The following is a 12049-nucleotide window of genomic DNA, read 5'->3' on the forward strand; positions in this document are numbered from 1 at the left end:
AGCACCCGGCCCATATCCCTCCAAACCCTTTCTATTCATTTACCCATCCAAATGCCTCTTAAATGTTGCAATTGTACCAGCCTCCACCACTTCCTCTGGCAGCTCATTCCATACACGTACCACCCTCTGTGTGAAAACGTTACCCCATAGGTCTCTTTTATATCTTTCCCCTCTCACCCTAAACCTATGCCCTCTAGTTCGGGACTCCCCAACCTCAGGGGAAAGACTTTGCCTATTTACCCTATCCATACCCCTCATAATTTTGTAAACCTCTATAAGGTCACCTCTCAGCCTCCGATGCTCTAGGGAAAACAGCCCCAGCCTGCTCAGCCTCTCTCTACAGCTCAAATCCTCCAACCCTGGCAACACCCTTGTAAATCTTTTCTGAACACTTTCAAGTTTCACAAGTCCTGCTAAGATTTGCTTTCCCAAAATGCAGCACCTCGCATTAATCTGAATTAAACTCCACCTGCCACTTCTCAGCCCATTGGCCCATCTGGTCCAGATCCTGTTGTAATCTGAGGTAACCCTCTTCACTGTCCACTACACCTCCAATTTTGGTGTCATCTGCAAATTTATTTAATACGATTCTACACGGTAGGCTATTGCACAAAATACAGAGTTTCAGGATTGAAGGTGACTTTGTGATTTGGATCAGATATCAGCTAGCTGAAAGAAGACAAAGGGTGGTAGTTGGTGGGAAATGTTTATCCTGGAGGTCAGTTACCAGTGGCGTGCTGCAAGGATCTACTTTGCGGCCACTGCTGTTCGTCATTTTCATAAATAATCAGGAGGTGGGTGTCGAAGGATGGGTTAGTAAATTTGCGTATGACACTAAGATAGGCAGAGCTGTGGATAGTGCCGAAATATTTTGTGGGTCACAGAGGGACATAGATAAGATACAGAGCTGGGCTGAGAAGTGGCAAATGGAGTTTAATGCGAAAAAGTGTGAGGTCGTTCACTTTGGAAAAAGTAACAGGAATACAGTGTACTGGGCTAATGGTAAAATTCTTGGCAGGGTAGATGAACAGAGAGATCTCGGTATCCAGTGCATAAATCCCTGTAAGTTGCCATCCAGGTTGATAGCACTGTTAAAAAGGCATATGGCGCGTTGGTGTTTTTAGTAGGAGGAATTGACTTTCGGAGCCACGAGGTCATGCTTCAGCTGTACAAGACACTGGTAAGGCCACACTTGGAGTATTGTGTACAGTTCTGGTCACCGCATTATAGGAAGGTTGTGGAAGCTTTGGAAAGGGTTCAGAGGAGATTTACTAGAATGTTGCCTGGTATGGAAGGAAGCTCTTACTAGGAAAGGCTGAGGGAACTGAGGCTGTTTTCATTGGAGAGAAGAAGGTTGAGAGGTGACTTAATTGAGACGTATAAGATAATCAGAAGGTTAGATAGAGTGGATAGTGAGAGCCTTTTTCCTCGGATGGCTAACACGAGGGGACCGTGATTTAAATTGAGGGGTGATAGACTTAGGACAGATATCTGGGGTAGTTTCTTTACTCAGAGAGTAGTAGGGGTGTGGAACGTTCTGCCTGCAACAGTAATAGACTCGCCGACATTAAGGGCACTTAAATGGGCATTGGACATACATGTGGATAATAACAGAACGGTGTAGGTTAGATTGGCATCAGATTATCTTCACAGGTCAACGCAACATCGAGGGCTGAAGGGCCTGTACTGTGCTGTAACATTCTATGCTCTATGTAGGAATTTAACAAGTTTGGATGGGATCTATCTAGGGATGAACAATAATTTAATTATCCCAAAGCCGTGGAAACTCAAATTAGGAGCAAGCTGATTCTGGGAGACAGAGAAAGAAGTATATTTTTCCATTTCATTTTCTTGATTGAAAAAATCTCATTTCCACTCCTGAGAATGGACTGGCTGAGGTTACTTATGGTTATTCAATGGCTGTTCAATTGCCACTGGATAGGAACTGAAAGCAACCATTCAGCTATTCCATCCAGTGCTGTCACACAATGGGTCGTCTGCTTCTCAACTTTTTGCTCTGCATGCTTTGTACCTTTTCTCTCTGTCTAGATCCCATGTGGGCATCATAGGCAAGGCCAGCATTTACTGCCCGTGATCAAGGGTCATTGAGAAGGTGGTGGTGAGCTGTTTCCTTGAGTACAAATCGAGTGGCTGGTTAGGCCATTTCAGTGAAATGGTTGTGGGTCTGAAGTCACATGGGGTCAGCAGGTCACCTTCTCTAATAGACATTAGTGTATCGGACAGGCTTTGAACACACGGATCAATGAGGAACAGGAGCAGGCCCTACAAGTCTGCTTGCCTTTCCAAATGTTTCCTCATCACTGCTTTTAATGGAAAGACCACTAATTCTCACACTGTCATATCATAGTCACCATTCCTGAGTCTTTCCTTCAGAAAAAAGGTCTGGATGTTATTTTATTCCTTGAATTTAAGTTCCTTAGTCACTATGGTAAGAATTAAATGAATCGACCTCTCAAATTTCAAATCTAATGCTGATCTTGCGGCTATAACCCTGTATACCTTGCTCTGTCTAAACACCCTGTGACCTGTATGTCCTTGTATGATAGTAATCTGCCATTATTACATGCAAAACAAAACTTTTCTCTGTACTTAGGTACATGTGACAATAATAAATCAAATCAAATTATATCTTCCAGCTATTACACCAGGTCTCTGATTACTGATCCATTAACATACTCATTATACTACTGTATCTCTACCATGATACTCTCCAGCATATACAGCCCCCATGTTTCCTGTATCTCTACAGTGTTTAAGAATTTTCACAGGTCAAATTTCCTCGCGTCTGCCCTTTGAAAGGTCACTAACCTTGTGTTTCCGTTTTGTTTTGATTGTGTTTTTGTCCGTCATTGCGGTAGGCGACTGATAGTTGCATTTACTGTTGGACTCTCTGACCTCTATCTTCACCGGCGTTATCTCTGCTGGGGTTTGTCCAGGAATCCTGGACAACAGACTGAGATCAAATTTCACCCAAAGCGATTTAATTTCCTCATAATCTCTCAGGGGGGAAAGAAGTTCATTTTGCGGTAGTGGAAGAGGTGAGAATGAGGGTTCCTCTAAGTCAGTAATAGGCGCGTCGGTGGAAATGCTACTCGCACAGTTACTGACGCTCCCACAATCCTTAGGTTGCAGTGAGTTTGTCGTGATGGTGGAACCCACTGGGATTTTCACTGGCATGTGTTCTTCTTGATCTGTGTGGGAATCAGACGAGTCTGTCTCTACAAACTCTCTCGATTTAGGCACAATCTTACCAGGCACTCTGTGCTTTTTCCTGTCAACAGCAGGCGCTGTGCTGGTTCTTGGCTCTTTCCTGGGTCCCGTTTTGCTAATGGCTGCTCTCGGCTTTGCTTTGGGTTGTTCGGCTGAAGCTCCTCGGCTCTCTCTTTCTTTGGGAGTGCTGCTGGGGTTATTTGGCTTGGCCCAGCTCTGTTCCTCCAAGCTGGGAGTGCATTCCACTCTCCTGGGCTGTTTCTTACCCGTGGTCTTCCTTGGAGGAGCTGGCTCATTGGGTACGGGGGACTTTTGCTTCACACTTTTCCCTTCCGGGGTTTTCTGTGCAGTCCTTGGTTTAGCTTTCTCCCTGACGGGACTGAGTAAGACCCTATCTTTGGAATCTGGCTGAGGCAGTGATATGGTCTGCTTCCCTTTGATCTCTTTGTCATTCTGTTGATTGCTCTGAGGTTGAGAATCACCAAGTCCATCACAATCGGTTTGGTTGTTGACGATGGTCTTGTTGTGTGAGTGGACTTTGAGCCACTTATCCAATTGCCATTTATTGGTTGATGGTGGTTCGGGCTAGGAGATTGAAGAGGGAAAGTTACTTCATCACATTCTTACATCAAACAGTGTCAACAGTCATGACTTCCTGACTCAGAACTTAATATAAGTTGGAGGAAACAGTCAACCTTTCAGAAAGCAGGTATCAGACAGTCAGTCAAGCATTACCAAAGGGGTTATACACACCTTCCTGATTCCACATGGTTGGTTATACAACTGCCCAGTCATCCTGATTTGCTAAACTGGGATACACCCACGATGCTGTATCTTAGTCAGTTAGCTCAATTGGCTGGACAGTTAGTTTGCAATGCAGAGTGACACCAACAGTGTGGGCTCAATTCCCACACCAGTTGAGGTTACCAGGAGGAACGCGCCTTCTCAATCTCTCCCCTCGCCTGAGGCATGGTGACCCTCAGGTTAAACCACCCCTAGTCATCTGTCGCTCTGAAGAGCGAGCAGTCCCATAGTCTGGTAAAACGATGGTGACTTTACCTTTATGTTTTACTGTCCCCTCAAATAATTTTCCCTGCTCAGGAAACTATCTTGTTCCAGGTCTACTGGTTAGAGACAAAAGAAAACCCTGCAGATGCTGGAATCCAAAGTAGTCAGGTAGGAGGCTGGAAGAACACAGCAAGCCAGGCAGCATCAGGAGGTAGAGAAGTTGATATTTAGGTGTAACCCTTTTTCAGGACTAGGGATGGGGGTTGGGGGAGCAGCAGATAAAGGAGGTGGTGGGGGCAGGGTGGTAGAGTGGGGTTTGGTGAAGACAGGTAGAGGGTATGACCTAGTTGGTCAATGGGAGGAATGAATCCAGTTGTGGCAGGGAGGAGTGGAAGGAAGGGAGTGGGGCTGGTAGGGAGTCAGGGGATGGGAAGGGAGGTTATTTGAAATTGGAGAACTCAATGTTGAGTCCTCTGTGCTGTAGGTGCCCAGGCGGAAGATGAGGTGTTGTTCCTCCAATTTGCAGTGTGGTTTGTTGTGGCGATGGAGGAGGCCAAGGAATGGTCATGTTGGAAAGGGAGTGGGAAGGGGAATTAAAATGGGCAGTGACTGTTGGTGGCAGGCAAATCTCACCATTCAAACTCAAGAGCTTTCAAGGCATTTTCATTGCCAAATTCGTACACGAGGCATTGCCTATGTTCAAATGTCTGACTGAATAGTCTTTAAAATATGATCTCTCTTGAGATGTGGGCACTGTTGACAAGACCGGAATTTAATTGTCCATGTCTAATTGTCCTCCTGATCAAGGGGGGGGGGGGGGGTCAACATTTCTCTTGAACGTTGCATAAGGTTAAGGGTCACCCATAGTGCTGTTAGGAAGGGATTTGCAGGATTTTGACTCAGCCACAGTGCAACCTGGAACAGGACACAGTGGTCCCATACCCCTGCTGCTCTCTACTATCTAAACAGTGGAGGCAATCGAAACAAACAAAAACAGCAGGTCGCGTTCATTCCCACTCGGCGCTGTCTCAGTAGAAGGGAGAGTTGTGTACCTCTGGTGTGGCACTACGCGAGTGCTCGTTGCATTCACTGTCACTGGAGCTGCTTTCGCTGTCTGAGTCAGATTCCGAGCTGCTCCCAGACTCACTGGAGCTGCTGCATCCACCACTGGAATGGCCGGAGCCTGAAACGTGGGAATTCTGCAAAGTGATGCTGCTACAAGAAAGAAAAGGAGAGTTAACCCAGTCATTTCCAAAGCTAAGTACGATTTGGATTTGACAGTGCTGCTAATAGGATGCCAGTGGAGAAGATGGGTCTGCTGAAAGCTTTGGATGAGGTTGGGGGCTAGCATCAGGCGTGGGGGCATGTGCGAACATTTGCTTGATGTTAGCAGCGAGGGATGATGTGATAAATGGTCAGGAAAAATCTCTTTGAGACATCAACTCCTCAGTATTTAAGAAAGCTTTGCACCCTCCAATCACATATTCTCGCACTAACTCCATAAACAGTAACATTACCAACTCTCTTCAAATCACTGCAGCTGTGAAGTGATTATTAATGTCACTTTTTAAAGATTTTGAATTTTGACAGTGGCATATGAGTGTTGGTCTATTTTTATAAAGAGGTTTAAAATTAACAAGGTTCATTTTTCAGAAGCCATGATTTTAGACAAGAATTTGTCTTCAGAAATATTAATGGAAATAGGCAAGAGAAAATAATGGAAGATGTTAGTTTGTTTTGTTCAGAGTAATCGAGAATTGATTTTAGCTTAAGAAAACCCAGAGACTGGAATGGCTTTTGGAAGGTCTGACTGAAGCCAGATTCAAGCAGTCTCTCCGAGATAAAGGAGAGTTATTAAGGAAATACATTACATCAGTAAAACAGTTCAGTTAGTGTAACCTCCAAACCAGGAGTGTTTACTTAGAAACCTTCAACATTGGTTATCTGAGGAAGTCTAAGATCTCAATGGCATGAGAATTTTCAAGAAGATTGCAAGGTTACAGGGATAGGGTAAAGGGTTTGTTCTGGGTGGGATGCTCTTCTGAGGTCAGTGTAGACTCGATGGGCTGAATGGCCTGGTTCCAAACTGTAGGGTTTCAATGAAAAAGGCATCGGACAAGACTGAAACAAAGAAGAAGTATTTCAGTCAAACCTATACATTTGAAAGGGGAGGGAAATTTCTCTTGTTTTTTTACTAGTAACTGTAAAGTGATGATGTGGTTTTTGTTTTGTCATCTCTTTTGAAACCATTCAAACTGTGTTATATTTAGAGTGCTTAATTTTGTTTATTTTAATTTTCTATTTCCCTTTTGCAATGATATTCTGTTTCATTGTTAACGTCAAACCCACAGCCTTGTGTGCTTATGTTTCAGAGAAAATCCATCATGTTAAATTAAAACAAATATGATCTGTCAAGCCTTATTTCTTTCTGAAACCAACACAGAAAAAAACAGAGAAACTCAGCAGGTCTGGCAGCATCAGTGGAGAGAGAAACAAAATTAATGTTATGAGTCCGATATTTCTGTTCATTGCTGAAGAGAGCCAAACTGAACTTGAAATGTTAACTCTGTTTCTCTCTGTACAGATGCTGCCAGACCTGAGGAGTTTCTCCAGCAATCTTTGTGTTTCAGTTCTCTTGAATCAGCAGTATTTTGCTTTTATTCAAATGTTTCATTCTGAGATCTGACTTGCCCTGCAGTAACATCAGCTGGGACCATAACACATAACGGAAATAACTCCATAGAGGCCAGTGCCTTGTCCCCAAATCACCTTTTATTTATACGTGGAGATCCCCTGACACTGATCCAGCTCCCCCAGAGCCAGCTCTCAGTGTGAACAGAACCTCTGACACTCCTGTTTCTTTTTTTTTATTTAACCCCCACACTACCACCTAAGTGCGGTAGTGCTTATTTTATCCCCAGCACCCATGGTGTGTGTGTGCAGGTGTGAGACATAGTGGAAGACAGACACTCCTGTTTCTATCTGTCAGCCAGAGCTCCCTGATTGGACCAGGTTAACAGCCCCAATCAGGGAACTCATATTCTATGAGGTCCACCTGGCTGGCCACATTACAATAATAATGTAAAACACTTTGACAATCACCATAAATAGAACAAAATTCTATCTTTTTGTTTTTATTTGGCCTTTTGACTTTATTCAAAATTTTAGCATTTCAGGTAACACCAGCAAAGAAATGTGAACCTAAACTTTGTTGGTGCTCAAATTTCACTATGGCTTTTGGTGCTGTCTAGAAATTCAATATTTCACCTTTAAGTATCAATTGGACTCTCTTCTCATCAAATAATTTAAGTACTCTATTGATATTGTTCTTTAAATGTCTTGGACTGTGCATTTCTCACTTCAATAACGGACACTCTGTTATCCAAAGCATTCACAAACAGTACACTTTTTGTTCAGTAATATCTACAGGAAAGGACAGAATAGATTGGAGCAGCACAAACGCTGGGGAGAAGGGGTGAGAATTTAAACAGAGTTGTGGTTCTGTTCGCCGAGCTGGAAATCTTTGTTGCAAACGTTTCGTCCCCTGTCTAGGTGACATCCTCAGTGCTTGGGAGCCTCCTGTGAAGCGCTTCTGTGGTGTTTCCTCCGGCATTTATAGTGGCCTGTCCCTGCCGCTTCCGGTTGTCAGTTTCAGCTGTCCGCCGGCCACTACAGCGGACAGCTGAAACTGACAACCGGAAGCGGCAGGGACAGGCCACTATAAATGCCGGAGGAAACACCACAGAAGTGCTTCACAGGAGGCTCCCAAGCTGTGAGGATGTCACCTAGACAGGGGACGAAACGTTTGCAACAAAAACTTCCAGCTCGGCGAACAGAATCACAACAACAAGCACCTGAGCTACAAATCTTCACCCAAACTTTGAATTTAAACATAGGTTTTGTTTTTATTATTTATTCATTGCATACAAGAATCACTGATAAGGGCAGCATTTATTTCTCATTCCCATAATGCCTTGAGAAGGGGACGCATGAGCCTTCTGCATTTATACAATGGAATATATTTTCCTTGGGGTGGGTGAGGACATAGGTTTAGGGTGAGAGGGGAAAGATATAAATGACATCTAATGGGCAACATTTTATGCAGAGGGTGGTACATGTATGGAATGAGCTGCCAGAGGAAGTGTTGGAGGATAGTACAAATGCAATAATTAAAAGGAATCTGGATGGATATATGAATAGAAAGGGTTTGGAGGGATATGGGCTGGGTGTTGGCGGATGGGACAAGATTGGGTTGGGATATCTGGTCGGCATGGACGAGTTGGACTGAAGGGTCTGTTTATGTGCTCTACATCTCTATGACGCTCTGAATAGGTTTGAGACTGTTCCAGGCAGCAGTACTTAATCTGTTTGCCATAGTTACGTATGTTGATATAGACCAGATTAGGTGAGGACAACAGATCTCCATCTGCAAAGAATATTCGTGAAGCCGATGTGATTTTCCTAACATCCTTGTATTGTCACTATTACTGATATTAGTTCTTTTTTGTTACAAATTTTATAGAATGTATTTCACTGAAATTAAATCCCCCACCTAGTACAATGGCATTTGAATTCATGGTTTCCTCATCATGAGGCCATAATGCAAAAGATTCGATTCGATTTGATTTGATTTATTATTGTCATATGTATCTAGGTACAGTCAAAAGTTGTGTTTTGCGTGCAGTGCAGGCAACTCATACCATCCAAAGTGCTTAAAGGTAATAGAACACAGCGAGGAATACAATGTTATGGCTGCAGAGAAGCTGCAGAAAGAGCAAGATCAACATTAAATTTCAAGTTTTGAGAGGTCCATTTAGAAGTCTATCAACAGCAGGGAGGAAGCTGTTCTTGAACCTGTTGGGTACACGTGTTTGAGCTTTTGTATCTTCTGCCCGAAAGAAGAGGGTAGTAGAGATTATACGTAGGATGGAGAGGTGGCAAAATTCAGGAACTTTGGATGACAAAAGAAATTGAGAGCGTAGTCAAAAAGAGGCATAGTTGAGATTTAGGAAACTGAAGACAGACAGAGCCCCTTGAAGAATACAAAGATTTTAGATTTAGATTACTTACAGTGTAGAAATAGGCCCTTCGGCCCAACAAGTCCACACCAACCCTCCGAACAGCAACCCACCCAGACCCATTCCCCTACATCTAACACGACAGGCACCTAATTCACCTAACCAGCACATTTATTTAGATTACTTACAGTGTAGAAATAGGCCCTTCGGCCCAACAAGTCCACACCAACCCTCCGAACAGCAACCCACCCAGACCCATTCCCCTACAGCTAACACTACAGGCACCTAATTCACCTAACCAGCACATTTTTGGACTGTGGGAGGAAATCAGATCACCCGGAGGAAACCCACACAGATATGGGGAAAACGTGCAAACACCACAAAGTTCCTTGAGGCAGGAAATGAACCCGGGTCTCTGGCGCTGTAAGGCAGCAGTGCTAACCACTGAGCCACCGTGCTGCCCACAGTGCACAGATAGCAGGAAAGAAGTCAAACAAGGAAGTACAAGGGCTAAAAGGGCCACAAAATGTCTTTGGTAAACAGGATTAAAGAAAATCCCAACGCATTTGATACATAACACAAGGAGCAAGAGGGGAGGAAAAGGACACTCAAGGACAAATGAGGGAATTTATATGTGGAGTGATAGGAAGTCGATGAGGTTCTTAACGAATACTTTGCATTGGTAATCACAAAGAAGGAGTACATGATAGATGGTAAGTGTCAGGAGGGTCATATTGATATTCTAGGATATGTCAATTTAAAAACGGGCTACGTATTGTGTCTTTGGAAAAGCACTAAGGTAAACAAGTCTCCAGCACCTGATAGGACCTCTCCCAGAATGCTGAGGGAGGCAGGTGTGGAAATTGCTGGGGCTTTGTACAAATCTTTGCATCCTCTTTGGTCACTAAGGAGGTTCCAGAGGATTGGAAAATAGCCAACATCGTTCCTTTGTTTAAGAAGGGTGTCAGGTTTAAAGTCTGGAAAATTAAAGGTCAGTAAGCCTGATGTCAGCTGTCAGGAAATTATTAGGGAAATTTTTGTTTTTGTGTATTTCAGATCTCCAGCACCTGCAGCTCTTTGTTGTATTCCCCCAGAACATTATCTGGGTCTCTGGATTAATAATCTAGTAATAATACCACTTGGCCATTCCCTCCCCCTACATATACTGGAATCTGAAATGGTTTCGTGTAGATCTTTAAAATGCATTTTCAATGTTATGAAATTATACTATCCAGAGGTGAACACCTGGACACCTTAATTAAAAATTCTTACTTCCGTGCTAAACCTATTTTGAGCTGGATTAATAAAACTACACCAAGTAATCATACCGAAATACATTAAGAATCACAGTTTAATGGATAATGAAGAATAAAGGAAGTGACTCTGTTTTGCTAGACCAACTGTCTTAGGGAAGATTTTATATTTGTGACTTTGGAAATAAATGTTAGCACATAAGCAAAGCCTAACACAAGTAGTGCAATTTCAAGCATTTTTTTTAGGGCAATTCTTCAATTGGAGCCGAAGTCAAAATGCTGTCCCTATCATTTCCGGCTGGTGCTGTGTAGATCAGGAAAGCAGATAGTTTTCAAATGCTTCTTGAGCTACAGAGCTCACAGACGTTCAGTCTGTGAGCAACATGGATCAGGAACAACAATATGAAATAACAGAAAACAGTGAAATCAGGGCCCAAGACTTGTTAAATTCTCTCTGCTTTATTTTTTAAGATTTTTATTCTGTCTGGCATCAGCCTCTAGCCACCCATGCAGTGACCCCTGACTATTACACTCTCCAGCCCTAAGCAAATATTTCTTCTGAATGGTTAAGGTCAGAAGCGATTTTCTTTCACCAGAAACCTAAAAGGGTGATCCATAACGTCCATGTTTTCTGTGCAACCACTCCAGCATAAGCATGCTGTTATTAAATGATCTTCAACACATCATTTACTATAATCTTGTGATAAATTGCCTTGAAGAATAATTTCAGCACTTTCAGAGATCATAATGTGCAATGACTTGCCTTAAAAATCATTAAACTTCTTAATATATTAAATTATTGCTTTCACACACTGTAATTGTGTAAAATCAACTGTTATGGCTATGCTATAATGTCATGATATTCCTCAGAGGGGTAAGATTCGTCAGCTAAATCAAACGTATCGTCGTGAAATTACGACCAATTAAATTTAGTGAAACCAATTAAAGTGGTCAGGATTTATTTGATCGATCACTCTGGTTTGAAACTGTTCTAATTCACTTAAGACCTTTCTCCTTTCTCTGAGCTAGTGGTAGAACGAATCCATAGTCACTGCACTCCACAGGAAGCCAGCAGAACCTGGAAGCAAAACATTTGTCAAAATCATCGTTGGGTGGGCCAGAGTGGGTGTGGGGAGCTGCTGGCAATCGTTCACCGTGCAGGTTCGAAGGGTCTTTGGAATCAATGCTTGCATGTTCTGATACTGTTTCCTGTCAACTCACTCATTTTCAAACACATTAAACCGACAATGTGCTCAGGGACCTGCCAGAAATGAAAAGAAATATTTTGTACTCATCTGTTGTCATTCATGACTTCAGATCATTCTGGATTCGAGTGGTGCTGGAAAAGCACAGCAGTTCAGGCAGCATCCGAGGAGCAGGAAAATCGACATTTTGGGCAAAAGCCCTTCATCAGATCATTCCAAAATGCTTTCCAGCCAATGAAGATATTTCTTGTTTGTTCATTGGCATCCATGGCTAGAACAATTTTAGTGCCCATCCCTGATTACCCCAGAGTTAGTGTGAGGGAACTGCTTTCTT

At 43.0% G+C, this 12049-nt stretch overlaps 1 protein-coding gene across 3 annotated transcripts in view; it reads right to left on the minus strand.

Annotated features, from left to right (window-relative positions):
* Positions 1 to 12049, minus strand: part of aff2 (AF4/FMR2 family, member 2) — a 526072-nt gene that overhangs the window by 41053 nt on the left and 472970 nt on the right. For all 3 annotated transcript variants that reach the window (XM_043705172.1, XM_043705171.1, XM_043705174.1), the window contains exons 10-11: positions 5292 to 5454; positions 2830 to 3816 (exon numbers count right to left, since the gene is read on the minus strand). In XM_043705172.1, the coding sequence (XP_043561107.1) occupies positions 2830 to 3816; positions 5292 to 5454 (1150 nt within the window). The remainder of the gene's footprint in view (positions 1 to 2829; positions 3817 to 5291; positions 5455 to 12049) is intronic.

Source organism: Chiloscyllium plagiosum, chromosome 15, assembly GCF_004010195.1.
Source record: "Chiloscyllium plagiosum isolate BGI_BamShark_2017 chromosome 15, ASM401019v2, whole genome shotgun sequence".
Classification (NCBI taxonomy): Eukaryota; Metazoa; Chordata; class Chondrichthyes; order Orectolobiformes; family Hemiscylliidae; genus Chiloscyllium; species Chiloscyllium plagiosum.